Source organism: Osmerus eperlanus, chromosome 13, assembly GCF_963692335.1.
Source record: "Osmerus eperlanus chromosome 13, fOsmEpe2.1, whole genome shotgun sequence".
Lineage (NCBI taxonomy): Eukaryota > Metazoa > Chordata > Actinopteri > Osmeriformes > Osmeridae > Osmerus > Osmerus eperlanus.
The window spans coordinates 5,909,570-5,936,789 of record NC_085030.1 but is presented as its reverse complement, the minus strand read 5'-3'; the positions used below and the strand labels follow the sequence as shown (position 1 = coordinate 5,936,789).

The 27,220-nt window shown below is 44.6% G+C and overlaps 5 protein-coding genes across 13 annotated transcripts; 4 read left to right on the top strand and 1 right to left on the bottom strand.

Annotated features, from left to right (window-relative positions):
• The first annotated feature begins 205 nt into the window (after nt 1-205).
• On the top strand, nt 206-9,295 carry rnf44 (ring finger protein 44). 4 transcript variants are annotated; one of them, XM_062476701.1, is made up of 12 exons: nt 213-290; nt 436-528; nt 2,907-3,100; nt 3,214-3,445; nt 3,638-3,805; nt 4,290-4,463; nt 4,591-4,752; nt 4,921-5,036; nt 5,247-5,334; nt 5,487-5,608; nt 5,714-5,813; nt 5,906-9,295. In XM_062476701.1, exons 3-12 carry the CDS (start codon nt 2,994-2,996, stop codon nt 5,966-5,968), a joined length of 1,332 nt encoding a protein of 443 aa, XP_062332685.1. In that variant the 5' UTR covers nt 213-290; nt 436-528; nt 2,907-2,993; the 3' UTR covers nt 5,969-9,295. The 4 variants fall into 4 exon arrangements, with proteins under 4 accessions (XP_062332683.1, XP_062332686.1, XP_062332685.1 ...); XM_062476699.1 differs by having other exon boundaries at nt 206-528; XM_062476702.1 differs by having other exon boundaries at nt 207-528; nt 3,638-3,757.
• Nucleotides 9,296-10,435: 1,140 nt separating this feature from the next.
• On the bottom strand, nt 10,436-15,568 carry faf2 (Fas associated factor family member 2). 3 transcript variants are annotated; one of them, XM_062476697.1, is made up of 12 exons: nt 15,550-15,568; nt 15,154-15,309; nt 14,450-14,518; nt 14,100-14,234; nt 13,834-13,910; nt 13,587-13,725; nt 13,319-13,404; nt 13,105-13,196; nt 12,715-12,892; nt 12,138-12,309; nt 11,914-12,057; nt 10,436-11,742 (listed from the first exon to the last, which is right to left on the bottom strand). In XM_062476697.1, exons 2-12 carry the CDS (start codon nt 15,214-15,216, stop codon nt 11,560-11,562), a joined length of 1,338 nt encoding a protein of 445 aa, XP_062332681.1. In that variant the 5' UTR covers nt 15,217-15,309; nt 15,550-15,568; the 3' UTR covers nt 10,436-11,559. The 3 variants fall into 3 exon arrangements, with proteins under 3 accessions (XP_062332681.1, XP_062332680.1, XP_062332682.1); XM_062476696.1 differs by lacking the exon at nt 15,550-15,568 and having other exon boundaries at nt 15,154-15,457; XM_062476698.1 differs by lacking the exon at nt 15,550-15,568 and having other exon boundaries at nt 11,548-11,711; nt 15,154-15,462.
• Nucleotides 15,569-16,814: 1,246 nt separating this feature from the next.
• LOC134032681 (macrophage migration inhibitory factor-like) lies at nt 16,815-17,825 on the top strand. Its single transcript, XM_062476703.1, has 3 exons — nt 16,815-17,017; nt 17,273-17,445; nt 17,527-17,825. Exons 1-3 carry the CDS (start codon nt 16,910-16,912, stop codon nt 17,612-17,614), a joined length of 369 nt encoding a protein of 122 aa, XP_062332687.1. The 5' UTR covers nt 16,815-16,909; the 3' UTR covers nt 17,615-17,825.
• Nucleotides 17,826-17,990: 165 nt separating this feature from the next.
• LOC134032677 (zinc finger protein 28-like) lies at nt 17,991-21,760 on the top strand. The gene is made up of 5 exons (XM_062476695.1): nt 17,991-18,170; nt 19,143-19,468; nt 19,627-19,769; nt 19,856-19,916; nt 20,239-21,760. Exons 2-5 carry the CDS (start codon nt 19,168-19,170, stop codon nt 21,381-21,383), a joined length of 1,650 nt encoding a protein of 549 aa, XP_062332679.1. The 5' UTR covers nt 17,991-18,170; nt 19,143-19,167; the 3' UTR covers nt 21,384-21,760.
• Nucleotides 21,761-22,072: 312 nt separating this feature from the next.
• On the top strand, nt 22,073-26,412 carry LOC134032496 (zinc finger protein 648-like). Of its 4 annotated transcripts, none has more exons than XM_062476477.1 (4): nt 22,073-23,090; nt 23,215-23,264; nt 23,531-23,636; nt 23,767-26,412. In XM_062476477.1, exons 1-4 carry the CDS (start codon nt 22,799-22,801, stop codon nt 24,675-24,677), a joined length of 1,359 nt encoding a protein of 452 aa, XP_062332461.1. In that variant the 5' UTR covers nt 22,073-22,798; the 3' UTR covers nt 24,678-26,412. The 4 variants fall into 4 exon arrangements, with proteins under 4 accessions (XP_062332461.1, XP_062332459.1, XP_062332460.1 ...); XM_062476475.1 differs by having other exon boundaries at nt 23,215-23,330; XM_062476476.1 differs by having other exon boundaries at nt 23,212-23,264.
• Nucleotides 26,413-27,220: the final 808 nt, after the last annotated feature.

The following is a 27,220-nucleotide window of genomic DNA, read 5'->3' as shown; positions in this document are numbered from 1 at the left end:
TTGATCTGATAGGGAAAATAGCAAATAGGCTACGTGAAATAACAAGACAATTAAGCTACTATAGGTTTTTTGACAACGATATAGAAAATAAAGTGAATGTCCTCTGATAATCTGCGATCTGCTTGTACATGACATTGTGGCGCTGTTATCACCCTAATACAGTCATTACGGTAAACTTGACAGGATGAAGCGCTCTCTCACAATAACAGCTAAATGGGGGTACAACGTTTTCCTGCCGAAACTCCAAACAAGTGTCCGGTTGCTTTACCAGTTATAAACAATCGTCTAGAGTAGGTAGCTAATATCACATGCACTTGCTATCGTGAAGTACAATGTAATATTTTCTTTAAATATGTTTTTGAAGTAGCAAGTCTCATGTTTGTACCTTTCTTTACAATAATGGTGAAACCCACCGAATGTTCCATACTTGAACAGCTGACGACAATACCGCACCGAATATATGAACGAGATGTGAAGGATTACAAGGGGAAATATCAGTGAATCAAATGCTTTCTTACTAACAATCAGGTAACGAAGCGGGACTCTTTTTCTCCCTCTCTACAGGATTCGTAGCTTTTCAGTGTCTGATAGCTTGTTCTCAGTTATTCCAGGAGCTACGCGCTGGGCTTTGCTGTTCGTCTTTTCCCCATGTCTTTCCAGCCCCTCCTTGTTTTGCAGCTTGCTTGAGAGCGACGTTATGTTTACATTCAGCGCTGAGTAGAAAGTAGCCCCTTGCTCTTTATAATCATCAATCTTCAGATACTGTCTGATGTAGGCTACAGGCCCACATTTATGGCAAGGCCTAAAGATTTTCACGAGACAAAATGTCCCAGTGTTTTCGGTCTGCCTCATTGCAGTGATGCTCTGCAGTGAAGAAAATGGTCAGGCCTCATGCAGGTGCAAAATAATGATGATTTCATTGTGATTGTGAAAACATTCACGAAGAATGGAAAGTTGTAAAACCGATTCCCTTACATCCTCACATCCTTAGTCTTTGAATAACCGTTCACCCAGTGTAGCGAACCTATGAAACGGATACGCATGTAATAATGCTTTAGAAAGACAACCCTTTTCTTCAAAAAGTGCAATGTGGGTTAAGACTAGTCACTTATAACAAAACCCATGCTTTACCGAGGCGAACAACGAGTGCTGTTTATTTTTACATAATTGGTGGATCCATAGAGGTTTGGCTAGGTTATCAAGTTTATGTTGCATGTAACTACAGTAGCCTATTCGTACCGCAGACCCTGGGTGACATAACTTGGAATTAAACATAACTAATATGAAGACTAGGCCTACACAAATGGAACGGAAACTGTAGTCTGTAGTATTTTTAATGAATTATATTTGCACAATTAAGGGGAATATGTTCATATTATCACATCACACAACATGTAGGCCTATAAACATTTTAAAACGTTCACAAACTAAATATGAGTACCATAGGTAGGCTACCATACCATATGAGTAGCATATGTATTTATAAATATGTAATTATCATATATTAAATTGCAATATTTGTATAGGCATATTGGATTATGTTTTATTTGTATCACAGCGTAAGCTTATTGTTGCACATTAACCCGTATAGGCAAGTCTCTAGAAAAGCATGTGTTGCATGGGTTATTGCCCCGTCAATTATGGTGATTGAAACCAATGGTTTTAGATGTGAGATATAAAAAAGTTTTGTTTAGATACTTCATAGCCAAGTTGTGTTGGGATGGTGGCTGCCTTGTGATTGGTTGTGCGCAGTAGTTGGATAGAGGAGGAGTGGCTTCATCACAACAATGCAGTTTACTTTTAGTGACCACACGCGCGTAGGAATGCCAATTAAATTGTTATCGGAATGTATAAACATTTACTAATTCTGAAAAGTAACGTTAACATTTATTTGTTAACTGGAAGAAAGCTATTACATAGCTTGAAAAAAGCTGACTTCATAATTTGACAACTAATAGGACGGAAGTCTATGTAAACAAATAGCTAGTGAACGCTAATGTTAGGCTAGCTCTGTCATTAGAGACTTGCTCGCTCCGTCTTCCTAGCTAGTGCTAGCCAAATAAGCTATCACATCGGACAAGTATCCACTCCACCTCTGCCTGTCAGTCTCCGCAACTTAAACTCCAAGACACAGTGGATAAAGAGGCAATTGCAAAACAACACTTCGATCTCATCTCTCAAGTGTAGGTAGCTGAAGTTGGCTTATTGTTGCTGATTACTAGTAATGGCCAGCTGTTAATGTCTGTGTACTGGTAGCTGGAAGACGAGAGCCACATACTGTACTGTAGGCTAGCTGGCTTGCAATTTTCGTAGTAGTAGTTAACGTTAGTTTACTGTACTTGCTGATTCTAAAAACGTATTTATTAACTACTAACTAGAGCTACCTTTAAATTAAACACAATGGCAGCTTGCCAGCCAGCGTTTTGCGTGTGGTTGTCGCCAGTGGAAGCAACATTAAATTCACCGCTGGGCAGATAGCTAGCTAATAGTTCACTTTGCTTATAGGCCATATAAGTGGATAACTTGTTTCGCACATAACGTGAAAATAGAAGTGGAAGGGTTTACTATGATTTGCTATGCAGAACATGTGTCTATACGTTATGTGGCGAGCTAACTAGATAGCCAGTCTAGCTAACGTTAATATTCTTCATCCTTTGTTGTTGCTTGCTTTGTTTCTTCCCCGAGCACATGGCCCTCCTTGTTTTTGTTTAATTTGACCACAGCGCCCCCTTTTGTGAATTTGCTTGTAATGACTTCAACAGAAATCGGTGTTTTCCTTAGCCAGCACCAAGTAAATGGTGAATTTAATTCTCTACTAAATAAATGAGCAGATCGCACATTGTTGATGATAAATTACTGTAAATATGCTATTCAATGTTGTAACGTAGTTTTCCTCATTTTACAAGGTTAAGACAATCGGTTACCAAACAGAAGTGCCTCCAACGCCACTGGTCTCCTTTTCTAGCGCGTGACTCGTCTCCACGACGTCACCAATGCGACCATGGGAAATAGCAGTGAATAGGCGGCCACCCACAGCCCCTTTAAACCAGAGGCGGTTCCTTGGAGACCCCTGCAACACCCCCGTGCATCTCAGGAGAAGGTGAATATTTGGCTAAAGTCGAGCAGCACACACTTCTTAAGAACCAGCAACCATGCTAATAATAAACGCCACCCATCAATTATGCTAATCGAGGAGTGTTGCATCTCTCCCAGCCCGCCAGTGAGACAACAGTGGGGTAGACGAGACAGACCTGTACTTCACAGTTCCTTGCTCCAGGATGAGAACTTCCACCACTCACTCTTCTCCCAGCAGCAGCAGCAACATCAGCAGGTTCCTATAGATGACTCCAGTCAGTACAGCCACACCAGCGCACCACCACGCATGCTTCACCCTGCCGCACCCCCCCCTCAGCAGAACCCCATCATGGTGGATCTACACGAGCAGGTAACCGAAAGCAGGAAGCAACGGAAGCAGGGGGCAATCATTCTTTCAAAAGACTTAGAATTCCCCCCCAAATCTGTGCTGGGTCAAAGAGACTTGGAGACACTGGGCTTTCCCTCAATACATTGTATGCATAGTCATTTTGTTTTATGCCTCATCCTCCAATAACTTTATCCTCTTTCTTCTTCCTCGAAGATGCACCAAGGATCTGTCCCGATATCTTACACAGTTACCACGGTGACAACCCACGGTTTCCCCATCCACACCGGGCAGCCAATCCCAGGGTGCAACGCTCAGCAGCTCCCAGCATGCTCGGTAATGTTCAGCGGACAGCTCTCTCTGCTCTGCTGCCTTCCTCCTCCAGTGAGTTTGAAAAGGAAGAGCGTGAATGTCAGGGGCGTCCACATAGCGTACCATCCCACCCCAGCGCCTCACTATCAGCTGCCCTTAGGGACAAGTACTAGCTACTTTCAGCTACTTTGTTTAGCCTGAGTCAACATGCCGTGCTTCATGCTGTGTAGAGGGTTATTCATTTTGGGATGGCTTTATGCTTTATGCATTGTTGTCAGTGGGAAGTTTGAAAGGTGAACCATCATTTCGCTGGCCTAACAACATGTCCTGTATTTCTGTGTTTTGTGATGCATAATGCTTTACCACATGCTTGCACCTGCCATGCAATGTTCGGAGAGCTTGATAATAGCCATATGTGTATTCAACTGGCTTAGAGAGTTTAGGGGAAAGTAGTATGTTCCTGGCTTCCATGTTGGTTGGCCCTCAACTCTATTAATGAACAGTATTTTTTTGTGGTTTTCTTCTTGTGTGCCCCCCCCCCCCCTGTTCTCTCCAGCTCATCCAAGCATGCACAATGCAGCATTTGCCAGTGTCTTACCAAGCCTTCCCACCCCTGATCTCCAGTGAGCATTTTATACTGCACCCTAGCCCCCCCGTACCCCCCCACCAGCCACCACACCTTACTCCTCTGAGCCAGTTTCTCCCTTTACAACCTCAGCACCCACGCATGGTAAGTACAGCGACCTGGACACAGACACACACAACACCGGTAGGACCCCAGCACTCTGTAGAACGTGGGGTTAATATCCAGTTGTGGCAGTGCTCAGTCTAAACGCTGTGTGTGTGTCTCTCGTCAGCCTCTCCAGAGGGGAGAGAATGACGTGGAGCTCCGAGGGGACCAGCACCCGATAGGGACCTTCTCTTACCCTCCCTCCCATCACCCACCAGCAATGCCTCCCTCCTTGCCTCTCCAGTATCTCCCCCAAGAACCACTGCACCAGGAGCTGCCCTTCGGAGTGGTGAGACCCCTTTACTTTATGTTTGACTCATTACAGTGGATGCTGTTTGGCTCCGGTATATATTTGTAAAGGAATGTCTGTTGGTCTAGCTGGAAGCACCTAGTAACAGCAACAACCAGTCAAATCTATAGTGGATTCCATCGAATTGATGCAATTGTCTGTCCTCAGCCATATCCTCACATGCTGCCCCGACGAGTGAGTGGCCAGAGATATCGGTTACAGCAACCTCTGCCCCCTCCCCCGCCCCCTCCGCCCTACTACCCCGGCTTTCTGCCCTACTTCCTGTAAGTACTTCATCCCACAAACACATGTAACAACTCGTGCCAAATGTCCACCCTTGACAGTAGAACCATGCAGTAGTGCATTTGGAGCCACAGGTAAAGTCTGTGAACTTAACCCTACATCATCAGGGTTCTGCCAGATTGCGAGCCGTGCGTTGCTCTTATGAAGAGCCTTCTGTGTGAGTGGTGTTTCACTGTCCTGTCCTCCCTCAGGTCGATGCTTCCTGTGCCTCCTACAGCTGTGGGTCCAGCCATCAGCCTGGACCTGGACGTGGACGATGTGGAGATGGAGAACTATGAGGTACATAAGGCCTCACGTCTCCACTCCTTTGCTCCTCCTCGTGCACTTCTGGAATGTTCCGAGAGCTGAAAAGCTGCATGTTGGGGCTCTGGGGTTATGCTGTGTGTTGGCGTGTGGTTGGGGCTCGTCCTAACCTGCGTTTTCTCCCCCAGGCACTACTGAACCTGGCCGAGCGGCTCGGGGAAGCCAAGCCTCGCGGACTCACCAAGGCCGACATCGAGCAGCTTCCGTCCTACAGGCTTAATTTGGAGAACCATCAGTCTGAACAAACGCTGTGAGCCCCGCTAAGTCTCCCACTCCCAACATGCTACCCTGATATCATAGTCGTCACCGTGCTATATCATTGGTCCTTCTCTCTCCCTGTGTGTGTGTGTCTCAGGTGTGTTGTGTGCTTTAGCGACTTTGAGTGTAGGCAGCTACTCCGGGTGTTACCGTGCAACCACGAGTTCCACGCCAAGTGTGTCGACAAATGGTTAAAGGTAAGCAGACTCCCCCTCTCACACACAGACACACCCCACTCCGCTCCACCGGGTGCTGTCACGAGGCTCACCTGGATGACCTTGCCTTCCAGACCAACCGCACCTGTCCAATCTGCCGAGCGGACGCGTCCGAGGTGCACCGCGAGGCCGAGTGAGTCCGGGCTCCGAGCGCTTGATGAACAAGCCACACCCAACCAGAGAGTTGTCACAAGCCCGGTGCGCGCCTGCCCACCTCACCCGTGGTCCTCCGGCGAAAAACAAACAAACAAAATAAACACAACGAGAAAAAGAGAAGCCACCCGATCCCACCACTCTTGCCCCACCTCAACTATAAGCAATCTAGGATTGTGCTTGGAGCTTGTTGTACTGTACCTCTGCTGTGCTTCATTGTCTCCTGAGAGCTCCTGTCTGCTGAAGCTGCACAGCTCCAGTCCTGGGGTGGCCATCCTCCTCCTATTCTGCCCCCCGCGTTGCAGATTCCAAAGATTTTACCTATGATGTGTTTTTATTTCCGTTTACATTTTTTGGGGGTGGGGTGGGGGGGGTTATAAGGTTTCTTTTTTTATGTGGTGGTTTTGATTGCTCTTCATGATTGATGGGAGTTGTAATGATGGTGGTGTGAGGTTTGGGCCTGACGTGGGCTGGACACATTGTGCAATTAGCAGACAAATAATAGGAATACTTCACCATGGCTGTAGGAAACTGGGCCATTCCACTGGCTGGAGGAGAATCCAGACCTTCATGGATGCATGTTTGCGTAGGAGACAGGCCAAGTGACTTGTTAATAATGTATGTTTTGCAATAATGTATTGATGATTTCAATAGTTCTATCCTTTTTTTTTTTTTTTTTTTTTTTTTAATCTGCGAATGCTTTTGTGAAGGTATGACTTGCTCTGGTTCGTAGTACTGCTTCTCTTAAGCCTGAGGTTATGGACTGCACAGGATGGACATGCATCTGTGGTTTCAGTTTTCTCCCCTCCCTCTCTACACGTTCCCAAACGAAACCTTGGATGGAGGGATGGGAAGGGTGGAGATGTTGATGGGAGTCCTCCCTCAGTTTGGCCCTGAAGAGGAGGGGACAGCACCCCTCTTTCTGGGGTCATCAAACCTCACTACAAGTGCCACATCCACCTCCTCATTGTCCCCCTGCCGTGTGTGTGTGTGTGTGTGTGTGTGTGCGTGCGTGCGTGTGTTTTCCTGTCCATAGAGACAATGCATTGTATGACCACTGGATTCAGGGCAGCACAGTAGGATTTGCATGGACTGTTGATTCAGACTAGCAATATTTTAACCAAGCATTGCCACCATATTTATCAGATTATGGAGAAAAAACAACTAGCAAACAAAAAAATGACTGCTAGCTTAGCCAGAGGGATCCAGGACTCAAGGTGAGCATGTGTTTTCACCTTTGTATTGGTGAGGAGAAGAAGTTACCCTGCAGATCGCTGTTGGAAGACTTGGGGGTGGAGGGTGGTTGGTATGTGCAGAAGCAATATGTGCAATGAGTGACTAGTTTTAAAGTAAACATTTGCTTCCTGTTTTTGGAAGACCAGGCTTTTTTCTTTGTTTGTGAGCCAAATATTCAATATATATATACATATATATATACTCTTCGATATTTCAGACCTGCCTTGAAGACCTTGACAAGCACAAACCTATTACTAATTTTAAAGAAAAAAACAAAGAAAAAAAAACACTTTCCACGTGTTCTGAGTCTGGTTTTAAATGGTGTTATTTATTGATTATCTTTTAGCGAGAACAGAGTGAAGGATATTAGAGCACTAACATTGTGTATGGTATGTGTTTTATTCTGGCAAATTGGTCAGGTCTTAGGCTATGGTAAAGGTGTTTTAAAAGATAAGCTTCTGCATAGCTTCAGTGTGAATGGTTTTTAGATAATCGTCTTGTTTTGAAGACATAAGAATGTTGAAACTCCTTTTAAAAGTCCCGGGGCGGCACTCCTGCTCATGCCAGCTGACTGTAACTATGGTGATCAGGAAGGGATTCAAGTGACAAAGTGGGAGCTTGAGTGTTTTGTAGTGTAATACACTGTTGTACATCCAGCTCATGGCTTATCTTGGTCAGGCTTCCAAAACTGAATCTAGTTCAGGGGGGGGGGGGGGGGGGGGGTCGCCATGTTAATCTGGGGTGTTTTCCTATGTGTTGTATAAGTAGGAGACTCCTTTCAATTCCTGCCCCAATAAGCACTGATGAGGCAACCCTTGGGTCAGAGACTTGCTTTCTTGTGTAAAGGGACCTTGCCATGTTTTATAGCGAATGTGAGTCTCTTTGTGACGTTTGTGCCACCTTAAGAAAAAAAAGCAATTTTAAAATTAGTTAAACCCACAGCTTTGAGAAATAATCTATGTGTACATATCTGTTCACTGGCATATATTGTGAGTTTGAAAAAAATATATAAAAGCACTCAGGGCCTCTCAGTATATATGAAAAAAGGAAAACAGTCAATTTACAGTGGAAAGGATGCCATGAAAGGGGTGTATTTACATCTGGCTGTTTTCCTCAGGCCATAGATATTTTAATGTAATCAATTTAACTAATACCAATTTTGCCAGATGTGGTGGATATTACATCATTTAAAGACAGGCATGCTAGAAGAAGAAAAAGAGTTGAAAATAGAGAAGTTATGACTATTGGCAGAAAAGAGGCAATGTGTACACTGCAAACCATTACAAGTGTATTATTCAAACCTGTTAAACATTTTGTTTGTGTTCTTGTACTTGAACCACATGTTCTGACATAGCGGTTGTGATCCCGTTTTAAATGTTCCATGGCGCACACTATCCTACCTAAACCTCTTCCAAACTACTCAAGGTGTTTGCATGAAAAAGAAAAAAAAAGTCAAATAAAAGTGTGTATTTTCAGTGAAAGATATCTAGAAATGGGTTCGGACCTATTTATTGGTGCACAATATTCTTGCATGTCTGACCAGCTCCCAGCTGGTGTTTAGCTCTAGTTGGCTTTGGGTTCGGGGGTTTGGATCTTACTGCTCAGCTGATTACTGCCACGCATTGTACTGCACACATTTGTAATCGAACTGAATGACTACAAGATTTTATTACGCTAAGTTAATTTTATAAGGAAAAAACAAGAATAATGCCTGAACTTGTAAACTAGGAAGAAACTGGGATTTAAGAGTATATTTGTGTTACTGTTATTGCCACAGAGACTGAAAATTAGCCTTCACGCTTTGAAACAACTGTAGTTAATTAAAAGCCATATAGTGAAATGGTGCTAGATGTTCCGTTTAGGTATTATACTGTCACTTGCAGGAATGCAATAGTTTGCAATGGGTCTTATGTATTCTTGAAGCATGTTGTACTTATACCCCTGAACATGGTCGGTTACAATCATATTTTAAGGGAATAATAAAAAAAAATCTCTAAAAAAAAAGGTTGTCATACATATTTCAGTATTGCTAATCTACACCTGCCTAGTAACCTCTTGTTCTAACTGTTAATATTGTAAAATGTACTTTTAACATCTAGACATCCTATTCAGAAAAACAGCACTCAAGGGTTCGGAGGGGATTGGCAATATCTAGTAATAACCTAAATTAAAAAATAACAAATGAAATAGTCTTGTAGTCTTTCTGTTGCCCAATTATTGAATTATCTCTCAGCTTGTGTGGTGCAAATAATCGTGTTCCAATAAGCAGTTAAAACCAGTTATTTAGGACTTGTGATTTATTGATTGCTCCGTAGATACCAATGATTCTTTTATTATTTTGTGTTTATTTCTTTTTTTGCTGTGGTGGGATAGTGGTTTGTATACTGGTATACTGTTCCTACTTTCCCTGGCCCCTAATAGTCTTATCCTGATTTACTGGCTAGCCACCTGCCAACAGGGCTGGGGCATGTGTTCTGTGTGTTAGGAAGATATTTTGCTTTGGTACTTGCACATTTACAGTTACCTCATTTTGCCATGTTTGTATTTGGGGAAGATAAAAACAAAAAACAAAGCTAATATATATTATATATAGGAAAATGGTTCTTTATTAATGCTAGAATTTTTTCATTCCATTGGAATCCTATTGTTTGTAGCATTCAACATAATTCTAACTAGTTATAGTGTATTATATATACATCTGTATACTGATTGAAATTTTTAAGATTTGTACTTTTTTTAAATGAAAGTTGCTAGTTCTGCTTTATCGAGTAGTGCAATCATATTTTTTTTAATTGTTGTGGCTGATTTGAGAGGGTTGTTCACTAATAAATGTATGACGTATATACCAACATAACTGCCACTGTCTAGTTTCACTTATCACTGCCGAGTTTTACTTACAAAGTCACAGAATTAATAACCATCAGTAAACATTGTATTCCACCTTAAAACGAGTATCTCTGCATGTCAGTGATTATGGAGTGAAGATGAAGCTTCCCTGAGAGGACACTACTCTGAAGAAAGCTCCATACTGGACTGTTTAGAAGGCCCAGTATTACACTACTCCATCTTACACATCTGTCTGTGTTATTAAACTTATTTGCGCACTGTAAAGATGTCAGCATTTCAATGTTAAATGTTTAAATTGTGAGAACACCACAACATGAGGTCAAACGCATCACCATGCTGGTCCTGTCATATCAATGAAAAGTACCACGACATTTTAAAATGTTTAATTTATAGTTGGAAAATTACATCTTTACATGACCAGCCCATTCAGTTGTTAGACAGGCAAAATAGGCATCTATGAATAACCACAGGCACACTATGGGCAGACTTGTACTATTACTATAGATACAGCCACATAGAAAAGCTGTGGCATCTTTTTGTCTTTTTTAAAACTTCAAAAGAAACTGCAGGCCGCCCACTTCTCTCTGACATACCAATCAACCCTTATTTGGTCGTTTCATAACAATTACATTATATAGTCAACTTGATTGCATAAAAAACTGAAAACACAATAAAATAAAAAGCAAATGTGAATTTTAGGCTTGTTCTTAGACATCTAACCTATGTACAGGGCATGTGAAGGGGGTCATGTTAGCCCTCCTCTCAAACCAGGGCTCCCACACCACAGACATACATCATGTTAGCAAACATGTTTCCAAAAAAAGGTTACACTGCCCCTTGATGGTTGTTAAATGCAGTCATTCTGTAACAACACTGTTCCTTGAACACTTAGGACACTAGGACATCTGCTGAGACCAGTGACGGGCTTGCTTGTCTGCTCTCCTTGACCAACGGCAGTTGATTGACCCGGGAAGTGTTTTAGGGACTGACCAACAGGAGGTCCGGCCTTTATGAGTGAAAACATTATTAGATAACGCATGTTTTCGTACAAAATTATAGTATTGTATGGCCAGAATGGATTTCAAGTCCAGTAAGTATGTTAAAACAATAGTACTACTTAAAATACTGGCAGCTAAGCCAGAGGGGAGGGGGGGGGGGGGGGTAAACTGGCAAGGAGAGAGGTCTGCTTACTGCAGGTAGAGGGAGGACACTACCTACCAAACACACACTGATGCCTACAAAGAGGGACTTACAAGTCCAAGTTTTTCGTATTTATTTATTTATTTCTTAAAATTCAAGAACTTTCCAGGTTGGTGGGAACCCTGTAAACATAACCAAATTTGGACTGGATGGGGGTGGGGGCACCTACACTCTTCCAGGTAAGATTGTTATCTGTGATCCCTTGCGTACAATGGCGATTTTACAAAGGGAAATAAAACATAAAGGGGGGCGAAAAAGAAAAAGTTCCACATGGAGGAGGTATCGATGGGTGTTAATCGTCCGTGAGGTCCTGAACGAACAGGACCTCTGAGCGGCTGAGCCCAGCCTCCTTCAGCGTGGGGGGGTTGGGCTGCTCCTCGGTGGGGAGGCATGGCAGCACCCGGCGGGGGAAGTTTGTGACTATCTGAAATTTCTCCGGGGTTTCTTTCAACGAGAACAGGAAGTCATATATTACCTGACCACAAAAACAAAACGGTTAGGGTTAGAAAGCAGTTCAAGTGACAGTTTTCAGCTGGGGGCACAGGCTCATGCCCAGTCTCTACTGCCATCCTCCTTTTCATGCACACAAGAATGATGTTGTACGACACCCAATGCTGTGATCGAGTCCAACCGACATAAAACTCACCGTCAAAGACTGTCCGAAGAGGAATCTCCTTTCTACTCGAGTGTCGTTGGGCAGTTTGAACACTATTTTGACACTGTCTGGGTCATCTGCTGGAGGCTCCTGGGGCAGGCATTCCGACTTCCGCTCCTTCTCTTCCTCCAGGTTCTGAAACGAGAGCAGTCGGCCATTTGCACATCGACCACGGGTCGGCCGCAGAGAAAGATGAAGGACGGACGCCTCCTCACCCTTCGTCTCCTCTCCTCGGCGAGGACGGTCTGTTGGACCTTCTCCTCCTCAAGCCTCTTCTGCTCCTGCTCCTCTCTCCTCTTGCGGTCCTTCTCCTGGTCGGCCCTCAGAGACACCAGGTAGGCCTCGTCCTGCTGCTGCCTGAGCACCTGCGTCTGGTTCCTCTCCTCCCTGGGACACACACACACACGGACATCCACTTTATGGAAAGCCGTCTGCTGCCACTACACCACAAGGGTGTCAAGTTCCTCTCATCCCTGCAACGAATCCTTCTGAATGCTAGCAAACACTGTATTGCAACCAACACCTCAAGAGGCATAGCGTCTGCCGGTTCCCTGTGATCCCATTGGTCCATGCCATTAACCTAGTTTCTCAGGTTTAATTCAGTTGCTCATCAAAAAAAGAAGAGAGGAATAAAAACGTCATAAAAAGAGAAACTGAACTGCCAGGACAAAGGGGGTTAGCAATAAGACATTGCTCTATAACAAACAAGTTGACTTTGCAAATCAGAAGCCTCTGGCATGGTTGAAGGTTGAGTCCCACACTGAGAGGAGTCTAGTCAGCCGGAGTCCCTACCGCTCAAGTCGCTCTGACATCAGATATGTTTGGTTGGCCTCCATGATGAAGGTCAGCTGGTTGATGAGGTCTTCCGGCTGGATCAGGCCTTCCAGCCTCCCCACCACGGTCATCTTACGGTCCTTCAGCATGATCATGGCCAGGAACGGATAGGTGTTCTCCCTCAGGGCCTGGGAGACTGTCACACAACACAGGGGGCGAGACTCTTCAATTAATCATTCCATCCAAAGGTTTCATCGTGGCTGAGAGGACACGAGAGTTGGCATAGCATATTAAGTTTCCTGTCCCACATACTATGTAACAGTTTTTCCAGCTGAAAACCATGAAAGAGAGAAAGGGAGAGAGACAGAATATTTCCTGCTGTCTTTTCAGTTGGTTTCATCAGGCTACCTCTGTATCCCTCAGGCTTGCTGGTGGAGCAGGCCCAGAACAGCATTCGTGCATTGAGGAAGGTGATGACCTCTTCCGTACATAACGTGGAACTAGAAAAACATAGATCACAGAGATTGTCGATAAAAAAAATACAAATACAATGCTAATAAGTAAATACAATGGGGGGAATATCCAGAACAGCAGCCAAGGATGCGACATAGAGAATGCTCACCGGCAGAACTCATCAGTGTCCTGGTGGTCTTCTCCATGAAGATACACCAACAGGTAGCGTAGCTCACGTTTGGCATCATTCAGCGCCTACAAGCCCACGGGGATCAATAACAGCAGAGTGGCAACAACCCCACAAACAACAGATTTGCACGTCAATTGATCAGTGGATGGACGGCAGGCAAATGTACACGCTGAGGTTTGGGCAACTCTGTAGCGTCAGTTGTTCAGAGTCTGTGGTTCAGTGCAAGGGGGTCTAAAAGGGGACCCACCTGACTATATGTACCCTGGTAAAATACCGGGTGAGCTCCACCATACTTCTCTTCAAAACTATGCATGAAAGACACAACATCTCCCACAGGGTCTGTGACGCGTCCGCGAGGGTCCGGTCGGACGAACCGCAGAGCAAACCTAGCAAGAGGACACATCATAACCACTGTCCTGGGGCTCGAAACAAGTACAGGATTGATTTTTCTTCTTTTTGGGGGGAAGGGTTATTTATGTTTCTCTTTTTAGTACCTGAATATGTCCAGAAGAGTGTAATACGTGAATCTGAACGGTAGCATTATCATGTAATAACTCCATCCTAGCAATCCCTGAAAAATACAAATTCCCAGGAGGAAAAACAAGTTGTTCAAATAAAGTCATAAGAAGGCAGGGACATGTCACCTTATACAGGCAGTATGTGATAAGATGGGCAAGAAGGAAACAATGTAGAATTTACTATCGTAAATATTAAAATGTTTTGTGCTTATTATAAAGTATGATAAATATGATGACCATACTCTGGGTTGTGGTCTGGAGACTATGTAGCTGTACACTCTGTGGTCTGCTGTGTTGACCTGTAAGGGTCTGGAGGGTGGAGGGTTAAACACACTAGGAACTCCTTCCTGCTCGTTGAGTCTGTCCTGTACAGCTGCCTGAAATAGAGGTGAACATGCATTGTGTGAAGTTGTCAAAGGATGTATTAGTCTAATTAAAGCAATACAAAGTGTATAGCTAGCTAGCACTGTATGACACAAGGTACTAACCCCACAATACTATGCAGTAACAAATGAATGGATGGACTCAAACAGCTAATTATCCACTTTGTCCTGTCGCCAAGCTTGTAAGTCAGAAGCTTGAGGGACTTTACCTCTATGTTCCAATTGTGTTGTTCTAATGTGCGACGACATTGGTCCATAGACTCCAAGCCTGTCAAGTCCTGTTAATTGAACAAATGGAGAGACTAATTACAAAACTACACTCAACTACAAAGACACTAGCTAGGAAGCTAACCTCAAATACGGATAATAATGCCAAATGGGCTAAGATAAAGACCAGAGGTGACCAGCGGTCTAACGGTAACCAGTCACCAACTGACAATGCATTTTGCCTTGACAGATGCGTTACGTTCTCCTAGAGCTAGCCTAACTAACTTTAGCCAGATCGCTAAATATAATGATTAGCTCAATGTAGACGACTTCAAATGATTTTCAAATGTGCTTAGCAGCACCTGTAACCCAATATATATATTTTCTCGTGATTGCAGTGAAGGAAAAGTTTAGTAGCCTCTCAAATCTGCAGTTAGACTCAATTTCGGAGTTCCTTTCTATATGGCAAGTCACTGTAGCTCCAATATAGCTTGCTATCTGACAGCTTGTCTGTAGCTAGCTAGCCTAGCTATCTAGATTGACATAGCTAGCGATAGCCTAGCTAGGGGTATCGAAATGATCTGAGCAAAAACAGGTTTTAACATCTGTGACTTAGCTTGAACACAACAGTGTAACATACACAATGCATCTTTATTGTAAATGGAATGTTACAGGTGTCAATGTTAAGGGAACTGGGTCTGTCTACCTGAAACTGAAGTAGTTTCTCAGTCTGCGCCTGAGATAATTCTTGCTCCTCTGGCGCCGCCATCTTACCTCGCCAATCCCTTACCGAAACGTACAGGCGTAAGCGTTCTCGGTGGTCAAAGGCAAATGCACTACTGCCACCTATCAGATGGGAGGCGTGTATACATAATTGGAAACCTTGTCTGAATGACATTGGTTTGTGACATAAAAACTAAATCTCAATAAAAGATCTTATCTATAGCTTGTCTTTAAAGCTATTGGAAAAGAAGAGTGCATAGATTAGACCATGTTAAATGATTGTTGTATGTTTGTAATATTATTTATTTAATTTGTATGTATCTTATTTATATTTTAGTAGTAGTAGTAGTAGTAGTAGTATTTGTATTATTCTACTTATCTTTCCAAGAATGCTGCTTGGTGTTGTGGCTGGGTGTCACCTGGCCCCCACCTCTCATATGCAAAAATCTGGAGTTGCTGGACAGGCTCTACTTGATGGCTCTCACACCTCATTGCGTAACTTACTGTAGCATTGCTAGTCATATGTTGATAAATAAGGGTCAATATGTGGTGTGATTGGTTGTTCTTGGGTATAAAGGGAATTGTGAAGCATTGTTCTGTGGAGGAGTAGGACAAGCTCTGGCTTCCTCACCTTTAGCTTTCTCTCTCTGGTTTACAATAATCAAGGTAGAGTAGGTTAGATAAAAAAGCTTTAATTTTGCAACTTGTTTGCCTTGTAATTGATTTCATTCACTTGTTATTCTCAATGTTATAATATGTATGTTTTAATTTAACCATACATTGACCATTCTTGCTCTGATTTAACCCATAGAGTCAAATAACTGCAATTTCCATTGTTATTGGCATTATTTGATTCATGTATATACACTGTTCAGTTTCCCATCTTCCTTCAAACAGGGGAATTAGTTTGGGTTGTTTGGCCAATATTAAACCCCCTACAGCGTTATTGCAAATAATAATGCCTGATTGTTATTTCAGACAAAGACAACAACAAAAAAATCATGTGTGACTACATGATTAAATAAATGAATATTCGATGTTAGGTTTAACCCTTGTGTTATCTTTGGGTCATTCTGACCCATCAGTCATTGTGACCCACCGTCGTATTGCGACAAATTTACCTCCTACAAAAACAAAGTGAAGCATTTTCTTTTAACTGTCGGGCTGTCTCAGACCCCCCACATTGCAATGGTTAAAAGAAAATAATTGTTATTTGTTTTTGTATTGGGTAAAATTGGGTAAACACAACGGTGGTTCGTTATGAACCTTTGGGTCATGTGACCCGAAGGCAGCACAAGGGTTAAATAGTATAAGGTTGAGTGGAACTTTATTCTAAAATATTTGTTTCCATTTTTAATGTAACATTTACAAATATTGTTCACCTCACCTTCGACTTCTTAAAGTTCCATAACTACATTTATATGAAAATGTAAAACAAATACAAAATGACTTGGCAGGTTTTACCCCTGCCTCCCTCACACACACAATGCCTACAGGCGTCCTTAAAAAACCTGTTTGTCCTTAACTGAAATTATTTCCAAACCCAACTAGAAACAGGATGTAACAGGTTTGAAAATTACTGCCACATGTTGAAACAAAACTCTGGTGTCTATTGGTGGATTTACCAGGTCTGTAACTGTCACTCCTTGCCTACATGCCAACATTTAAATAGGGTGCTTCAAACATAACTGCTAAATGTTCATCTTACCTGGCTGTGTTTCAGTATCTTAACAGCAATAATGCCTGTTTTCGTTGTGCACACCAATGTGGCCAAAGAAGATGTCCCGCAAGAACTTTATTCTGAGGCGACCGTGGAACTGGCCAAAGCAATGTGTTTACCAGAAAAGGTGAGTTTCCAAATCCTGTGAGCGAGGCTGCTTTTAGATATGCCTAGCTCTTGTGCATGCTGCTCTTCTGAAATCCTACTAATACTAGGGATAATAGTCCATAGTTCACAGTACACAGTTGTGATTCACTTTGAAACTGTAGTTGCCACTTATTTTGTAACCTTAAATCGACCATATATCCACAAGGCCAACTATGTGTTGGATAAGAGCCAAACATTCTGTCCAGTTGTCTCCTATGTGCTTTATCTCCATTAGTACTTTTGCATCAACATCATTGGAAGCCAGACCATGACTTTTGGGGGAACGTCAGAGCCCTGTGCCCACTGTGACATCCGTACTATTGGGAGAATTAATGAGGAACAGAACATTAAGTACTCAAAACTGTTGTGTGGATTGCTAAAGAAACACCTTGGTATTCCATCTAACAGGTACACCCCTCCTCCTTATTTATCTTTAATGGAATTACCCACTCACCTGTACATTCACAAAAATTCTCAACCTTGTTTTAGGATGTATGTCGACTTCTTCGACTTCAATCCCCAGAATGTGGCCCATGACAACTCAGTCTTCAGCGTGATATTGTCTGGAAAACCCTAACTTTTATGTGAATAACACCAAAATGATTTGCTATCTCAGTTCCAGATATCGAATTAAGTTCATTAATAAAATAATGAATGTGAAGTTTAATGTTTCAATATAAGTGAACTACTAATCATTGTCTGTGCTCATCACTTAACCCAAGAGCCCAATTTAATTACCGTTTTTGCCGACTGCTTACACACTGAAAGTGAATGCTCAGACAAAAGCATCAAAACCTTAAAGATCCTGTAAAGTGGAATTAAAAACGAGTTTCAAGTTCATCCATAGAGTTCACCACACCACAGAATAATTCAGTACGTTCAAAGGAGGCACCATGCATGTATTTTTCTGGAAAGCCCAGTTGGTGGCGGTAACGCAACATAACGCTGAAGAATTGGAAGAAGCCAGAAGAAGCTAACACATGGAAAACGGAGGGACAGTGGGGTGATCGAATTTCTGGGACTGTTAAAATGTGAAATTCGTGTAGTTCGTGGTTCATGTTGGCTTCTGATATCTAAACGTCGACGACAAACTCTGAAGTGCAGAGTCTTCTACGGTCTTTATTCTATCAGGTGTATGTTTCTTATTTTATTATTGAATAGGCTAGCTGATACTGTAATCTAGGGGTTCAACAACAATGTATTTGCTAGCTGTTTACGTAGCATCCGTGGATGCTCTAGCTGTTTTAGATTTTCTAACTAACTTTGAAATATGATTATGTATTTTTGCATTTGAATGAACCTTTCAGCCATATTGAAACATTCAAAATATCTAACCAGCCAGGGGTTAGCTAGGCTAACTGCAGACGTAGCTCTAACCAGCTTCATTCCATAGTGGTATGTGTCTACAGTGGCCCTGGTACCCAATTAACGCACTGGTAGGCTACATGCCAGTACGGAACTCAACGCACTGCCATTTAAGAACGCAAATAGACAAAACACAAGCAATTTAAGAAATGAAAGAAAAAGAAAATAGCATTTAGAAAACACCCGTGAAATTCAGACAACACATTACAGAAACGCGCTGCAATTACGGACAACAAAATACAAAAACGCGTAGTAATGACACCAAACCAGAGCCTCAGGATGCGTAAAGTGATGAACACATCACGTAGTCACTTACGACCGCTCATGACCGACAGTCAGTGGTGTGTGTGTGCTAAAATGTATCAATATAATAATTGTTACGTGTTCATCACTTAAGCGTCCTCTGAAAACACCTCCCTTGTCGTTTGGTATAATTGTAACGCGTTATTGTGTTGTCTGTAATGTGTTGTGTTAATATTTGTAACAGATTTCTGTAATGTGTTGTGTTGCCTGTAATGTGTCATGTTGTCTGAATTTGTACCGCGGTTTCTAAATGCTGAACGTTTTGTCTATTTAGCATTCGTTTTTTTGGAAAAGGTTGCAATGCATGGAGCTCTCAGGGCCACAGTAAACATGACCAGATACATAAACTTCACTATACCATGAGGTAGGGCAGCAAACCAGCATCACACTTATGTATGGCCTGATATTACCATCTTTTAATGCCAGAACTAACTTAGTTTGACAGCTCTGCCGCTCGTGAAGATGTCAGACTATGCCAGGAGGGCGTTCAGGATGCAGTTGGGGACCATCATGGATGCCGTTATGAAGACTGCTGTGTGTGAGATTGCCAAGATCTTCGAGGGCAGCCTGTGTGAGCAGCAGTTGGAGCTGACTCAGCGTGTGGAGGAGATCTCCATGCTCCGGGGAAAGCTGGACAAGGCAGAGAGGAGGCTGAGGGGCGATGAGGGGAAACGGATACCAGCAGTGGAACTGCATGTTGACGTAGAGACCTTCAGCAAAAACATATCCACAATGATGACAGATCCAGATACACGAGATGATGGTAATTTGAAATGCTTTGTCGTTGTTGGATGAAGGATGGGTTGGTTGGAGTAATTAAACACTGGTCTGTTACGTATATCACTTTTGTCTTTTTGACATTTGGTCTGTTTCACTTTCTTTTTGACTCTCACGTGTATGCGTACGCGTGTCTGCAAACAGTTCCTGACTACTGGTGCGCTCCTGTCCAGAGTGATGAGCTGTTGGCCTCGTCCTCCAATGCCGGACAGGAGAACGAGTGTCCAAGCGTGACGCTAAAGCCGCTGACTGTGACACTGTGGCGCATGCCCGACATCAAACAGGAGGTCTGTGACTAACAATGATAGGTGGTCATCTCAGGAGTCGTTTGAATTTAGGAACAGTTAGGAATTTGTATTGTTTATGTTTTCAGGTAGAAGATGACTTTGAACCACACCTGATGACAGCCCTTACAACAAGTCCTCCTGGTATAAGTGAGTTTCTCAGTTTATTACTTAATATATATATTCGCCACATACGTTCTGAACCAAATCCACATGTTCCTCGTATATTTATGCTCTGTACTTACTCAAGGGTCAAGTTAACTAGACTGTTCTTTCAAATCTGTTCTTCTGATAATAGACAGCTAAAGTCCTTGGGGTCATATCTGTATGGAGAGAAGTGAAGAAAATATCTAACATGAATACAAAATATTTTCATGTTAGAAGAGAAGGGGTTAATGTGTGTCAAATACCAATCAATAATTGAGTACTAGTAGGAAATTTGACTGATTTTCTTTCTCTCCTTTCTCCCTAGGGATGGAAGCAGACTGTGGCCTGGAGGGGCGACTCAGGGACAGCATTCAACAGCTCCACCTTCCTCTGATCGCGGAAGAGTATGCCTGTGGTCAAAATCCGGCAATGTTAGGTAGAATCAAGCAAGAAGAGTGTGAAACCACCATCAACTCTGAAGCACCGAAGCTTAAAAGAAGACGCAAATCGAAGCACCACAAAAGATCCCAAAATACCAACATGTCACAGATGAAACCGCCAAAGTTAAACGAAGGACAAATAAGTTATAAATGCAAATTTTGCAAGAGAGTTTTCGAGACAGAAGTCGGCCTGAAAGTGCACTCATGGTTGCACAAGAAGTGTCCAAACTGCCACGACATATTCCCCTTCCCTAGTATCCTCCGAAGGCATATTAAGATGTGCTGCCGGGTAAAGGAGGAGACGGGGACCACAGAAAGGAAACCGAACACCAACAGTCAAACCGTTACGCCTACCTCTCCACGCAAGAAGAAGAAGAATCTCCCTGACTACCTGGCAAACGAGGGAACTACCTCTGCGAATTCCCCAAAACAGCACACCTGCAAACATTGCCCTCGCAAGTTCCGAACAAAGGCCTATTTAAGGATGCATGTGAAAAACTTCCACGACGAACCATGGAAGTATCCCGGAAGGAAGAGAGACCTGGTTTGGACCGTCCCTTTCGAGGAGAACACAGAACACCAGACGCACACCACCAACCCTCGCAGGAGACACAGAAATCTAGCTGCTTTGAGTAAGTTGAATCCCAAGGGCAAAGGAAATGTACTGGAGACTCTTGGTAAGAGGGTCTCTAATGGCTATAAGTGCAAAGTGTGCAAGAAGGTTTTCTGCACTAAGAGCCTCTTTAAAGAACATGTACCCCTCCACACCGATGACAAGCCGCTTCAGTGCAGACGCTGTGGTCAGAGCTTCCGGATTCACGCACGCTTGTCCAGACATCATAGGATTTGCACTGGGCCACTCAAGAGTTTGCAGTGTGAGGATTGCAGCACAACATATGCCAACCAGATAATGCTAAGCAGACATATGATGGATGTCCACAAAAGGAAGCCCCACACCTGCAAGATCTGTGGAAAGGGCTTCTCATACATGGGGAGCCTGAGGGAACACTATAAACGACTCCATGCCTGATAACTCGGTTCTCCGATCTCCTATAGAATTCAACCATGATTTCATCAAATACTAGTCATTTATTGTACTACAGTGCCGTACCATTCCAGATGAGTAAAAGTTACATGTTTAGGATATTTGATTATTTTGAAAATTAATGTCATGAAGATGACAGTAATGTCCCTTATCTAGTGAAGGATTTTGTTTGTTTGATCTTATTAGATTTGCTTTGTAAGAAAGCTTTTTTTATGTAGTTTTTTATGAAAGTTTTACGCATGTAACATAATTGCATCAAATGAATTATTTCACTGCTGTTGTGCATTAACTGAGACAAATACAGCCAAATATTTAGTTCAATAGCCATTTTACATGTATAGAAAGTGAATAAAATATATTTACAGTAATGGTGTTCTCATAGCATCTGTATAATTATATTCCTAACTAGATTACATAATTGCACAGATTAACATAATGAGTATAAATCTAATTTGACACTGAATGGCAAGTGGTGCACTGGATACAGTTTAGTCGGCACTAGAAATAACAATACAAAGTCAGTTGGCACCACTAAACATCCGAAGTGTGAAGTACGGTGTTTTCATTACAAAACGAAAAGGTTTTTTAAACGTAGCATTGCATCGTTTGCGCATGTTTCAGTAAGGAAAATGGGATGAAAAGATTAAAAAGCATCGTTCTACAAACAACCCTGCCCCCATCCTGTGTAATCTACGGCTATCGCGAGACCGACCCAACCATCACATCATTTCACACCCGTCGCTACGCTGGCAAGAAGTACACCTCTGCGGGTTTTATATAGTGTGCGGCGTTTTCTGATAATTTTCTCACCGACACGGCTGCTGTTCATCGATGTTATATCTTTAGAAGATCTGCTAGAAGAAAATTCTTCAGGAACGTTAGGTATCCAGCTCATTTGGCTTCTTTAGCTAGTTGGCTAGCTAGCTTGCTGCGCTAGCTCGCTGGCAGCGGCTGCCTTCTTTGGCTACAATTCATTGCATTCAGTCATCTGTGCATTTAGTCGAATATTTCGTTTTTTAAATTCGTTTTCAAATGTACGTTCTCGTCAAATAAGGCATGCACAGATGCTCTTTTATACACAAAATTATATAGCTCCACTTGTACTCGTTGTATATTGGATGCTTGCCAAGGTATTGTTTTGACTAACCAAAGATACTGATACTGGAAGTGTGTCTTCCCATGTGTGGACTTGTATTGAACCTGGCAGGTACTTTTAATTTACTTAAAGCAGCGACCAGCCGACCGCATAGTTGCGAAATGGTCATATAAAAGCCTAGAATGACAGTATCATAGGTTAATTCATAGGTCCAGTTAAGTGGTCAGTTGTACTTAGCTATTTATTTACACCTTGGTGAGCGGTGACAGCCACAACAAAGTTATAGTCGGCCGTATTCAGAGCGATGGAGACAGTGAGGAATACGTTCCACGCTCAGCTAGCCACCGTCATGGACTCACTCCTGGCGGCGGCGGTGTGTGAGATCGCCAAGATATTCGAGAGCAGCCTGTGTGAGCAGCAGGCAGAGCTGACGCAGAGAGGAGAGGAGATCTCGGCGCTAAGAGGCAGGCTGGAACGGGCAGAGAGGAAACTGAGGAAGGGAGGAGATGGAGGGGATGTGGGGACTGGACCAGGACCAGGCAGGAGAGAGGGAGGAGGAGATAACAGTCCCAGACACCGGGCTGATCCAGGAGCTGGTAAGACCACCGACTGTGTCCACACTACCCCGTTGTCCTGAAATGTTATGTTTTGAATCAGAATGGGTTTTAGAATCAGAATCAGAACCAGTCTTCCTCCCAGTAACTCTTCTCTGTCCAGCAGGGAGCTCGGGAAAGGATGCCTTCAGCGAGACAGATCCTCACCATCAGGAGGTCAGTGAGAGCCCTTTCAGGGTTAAGGAGGAGACAGAGCAGGGAAGAGCCACATTCAAACAGGAGGTCAGGGGCTTTCCTTCCTCGAAGGGTCTTTCTTTCCTTCGTCTTGTGCGGTGTTTTCTGTCCATAGTCAGCCATGTTTGATGAGACCCACACGTGTCTCATCAAACATGATGAATGTGTTGGTGGATGCCGTAGGTGCTGTCTAGATCCATTCCAACCTAACTGCCCTGTTTGGTAATCCTCCCTGCTCTGCTCCACAGTTTAAGGAATCAGGCCCTAGCCCAAATGCTGATGAAGTCCATACCTCAGAGGGGAGCCAGAGGCTGGGAGACCCCCTGGCTGACACAAGAGGCACCAAGCCAGTGTGTAAGTTAGGAACCCCCCCCCCCCCCCCCCCCCAAAAAAAAAAAAAAACTACCTCAAACTTGGTCTGGCTTTTCCTAGGTTCTCTATATACTCTTGTCAGTAGTAATGACCCATGCTCTCCTCCCTGAAGTATCTCATTGGGAGGAGGCCTCCAGAGATGACCCCAGGCCCAGACCCCTCCAGGACCAGGGCACCTCAGCCCGGTCGGACCCCAGCTCTGCCCCGCAGAGGGACTGGCTGCCTGGGCTGGACGCCGGGCGCAGTGGGGAGGCTGGACTGGAGCTGCTGGCAGAGGGGGGAGGCTATCCTCCATCTGGGGGTACCACAGGAGGAGACGGCGAGGCTAACTTCTACAGGCCTGCGCTCGGGCACGAGGAGGAGGGAGAAGAGGAGGAGGAGGAGGAGGAGGAAGACGACCCAGCCCTCCTCTTCCTCGACCAGAACCCCGACCAGGACCTGGCCCCGGAGGCCGGCAGGGACACGCGACAGGACCACAACCAGAGGGGCGCCTCGTCGTCGTGGCGACCGCGGGATCGACCCAGGCGGGCCAACGCCGCGAGGGACCCGCTCCGACCCCACACCCCCAACGCCCTCCCGAACACGCACAAACACCCCCACCCCCTGGGGCACGTCGGGGGCGGGGCGCGGCCGTACACCTGCCCCTACTGCGGCAAGGCCTTCACCTACCCCTCCCACCAGCGGCGCCACCTGCTGCGCCACACGGGCGTGAGGCTGCACCCCTGCTCCGTGTGTGACAAGAGCTTCCTCACGCCGTCGGAGCTGACGGTGCACACGCGCGTGCACACGGGCGAGCGGCCGTTCGGCTGCAGCCAGTGCGGCAAGCGCTTCGCCCGCAGCGGCAACCTGCGAGCCCACCAGAGGGACGTCCACATGGGCAAGAGGCCCTTCGGCTGCGACGAGTGCGGCAAGAGGTTCGCTCACCGCGGCAACCTGAGGGTGCATCACCACCGCGTGCACCAGGGAGCGCCCTACTTCCTAGACCCCCTGCAGGACGGCAGCCCGTTGCCCTCAAATGGGTAGCGTCTCCCCCCCCCCCGCCGCCCCCGCCGCCGCCCCAGGGGAATGAGCTTGGCTCTGTTTGAAAAGCCCCAGAATACAACCTTCCTTCCTTCACTCCGGACTATCTGATTCAACATGTGAGGGATAGGTGAAAGCATGCGTTTGGTCTAGGCAGCTGGCCTATCCCGTCTTATGAGATCCACTTGAAGGAAGGAAGGAAGGACCGGGCCGTCACGTTCAAGACTGTCCAGCAGGCGACGGAACCCCCAGTGAAGCCCCGCCCCCAAGCTCATCCCAGATACTGTAGAGATCAACTTTGGACTTGAAATGATGAATATGGTAATAGTTTGTTATTGTCGTATTGTTTGTATTACATAGGACCACTCCTAAACTGTAGTCATGCGAGTGAGAGGACACTGACCTGAGAACAGTGAACATTTCATTGAACTTGTGATTGGAGCAAAACTACGTAGACTAGATGAGTCTAGACCGGGGGTCCGCAACCCTTTTGATGTCAAGTTTGTCCTTTTTCGACTAAAATAAGGGGCATTAGTAGCCACAGTGGATGAACAGCTTGATTTTCGAGATCAAAGGCAGCTCAGATGTAGCCTTTTAACGTGGTTTTTATTGTCAACTTTCAATGCAAAAGAATCACAAGGAAAACAGATCTTCTGGTTGACTGGATTCAAGCCCTTCCCCCCCCCCAATTCATATAGGTCTGTAAAAGGACAGAAAGCAGTCCTGTGGCCACCGCCTCTGTCCTGCCATCTCCAGGCAGGTTGTTTGCACTGAAAGAGGAGTGGTGTCTATCAAAGTGTCTCTTCATTTGAGACGTTTCGTTCTGGGAGATCCTCTCACTGCAGAGCAAACACACTGGCAGCCCAGTCACGTCAGCTACGGCTGAATAAGAGTCCGTCTCTTCTTCATTGACACGTCTGCATTCCGTCTTCCCTTTTTCCTCTCGTTTTTTGGCTATTTAAACGTTTAATGGGACCGCCTGACTCACTCGACTGTCTTCCTGATCGTCCGGGCTCCACTGCTGGAGTTGAATGGCACTGCCAAAACGAACGGTTGGTTTTTAAACGCTATGTGCCGTACAACGTATTTCCCCCCCGTTTAACGAAATCCGCACGTTCATAAAAGGTCCGCGACGCTCGTCGGGACCTTTCCAAAACCCGTGTGTGACCTATGACGTTTTTAGGCGGCCGACTCTAAATCGTACAACTGGCCCTTAAATTGTGTGGGAGCCACACAATTTAGCCCTGGGGCTGCCGAGCCCTGGTCTGGAACACTGCTCTTGAGGGGGGAGGGGTGGGGGGGGGAGGAGAATGGAAGATGAAGGTATTATAGCTACTTAGTATTGAGTTGCATGCAGAGATGTGTGTGTGTAGAGTAACTCCCCTGTGTTCATATACTCATACTCGGTTTCCTTTGACGTTGAAGACATTCCTCGTGTTGACAAATGTTCAAAACTGTTAATCAATGAAAACTGTAACCATTGCCTACTCTCTCCAATAATGTCCATCTTCCATCTTTGCTATTCATATTGACATGAATAAATAGTGCATTCATGGTTCAAGCAACGTGATGGCTATGTCCTACTTTTATATAGAAGGCTGTGTGTGGAGAAATTAGCATTTCATTCTTGGCAGAAGAATCTGGATTGCAGATTCGGTACCCTGCCCAGGGAATGCAGTTTCCTTTGTCGCCACCAGAGGGCAGGAGAGTTTGTCCATGATATAAAAAAGCCAGGGGGAGCATGCGTTCTGTGTGTATGTGTGTGTATAGGAGGGGTGAAAAGAGGCCATGCTAGATCACCAGCTTCATGCTGCAGTCCTCTACTGCACACGTTCATTTTATTTGATCCAACTGAACATCCATGATTACCTTACGGATAACCCATAAATCCCAGTTTCAACTCTGGAAAGTATCCTTTTCAAATAATATACTCCCAAACATGACCGCGCCCTGACGTCTACACAGCTGTCACACCCCTGGAAGCAGAGAGGGAAGGTTACACATTATTTCTTATTTACCTTGGTCATTTCATAGCCCAGGGTCAGAGTGTTAACAGTCCAGGGCTGATACTGTTCCTTAAAGCTACTTCAGCTGTTGTACTCTTCCGTGGCTTGTGGATAGGAAGGAGGGAGGGCTGATTGTGATTATTTCCTCCCCTCTCTCTTTTTCTGCCTCCATTTCTTCCTTGTTCCCTTATATATATACACACACGTTCAGAGCAGAGCTGAATACTGAATAGGCTTGCCCTGGGTGAGTATTCCCCTGACTGCTGAGTCCTTGAATTCATTGAAATATTGCATTCTCTGACCCCCAATGGCAATCCCCCTGCCTCCCCTGCCTCCCCTCCCCCAAGGTCACCTGGCCCTGCCCTGGCCTCTCCTGGGCTCAACACCCCCACCACAGAACACAACCTGCATGAGTGCTCCAACCACCCACCCTCCCCACACAGAAATAATGTGAAGTTCTAGACACAGTGTGCTCTGGTTAATAAGTCACTTCATGTTATGTTTGGCTCGGCCTGACTCGTAATGATGCATAGGGGTGTG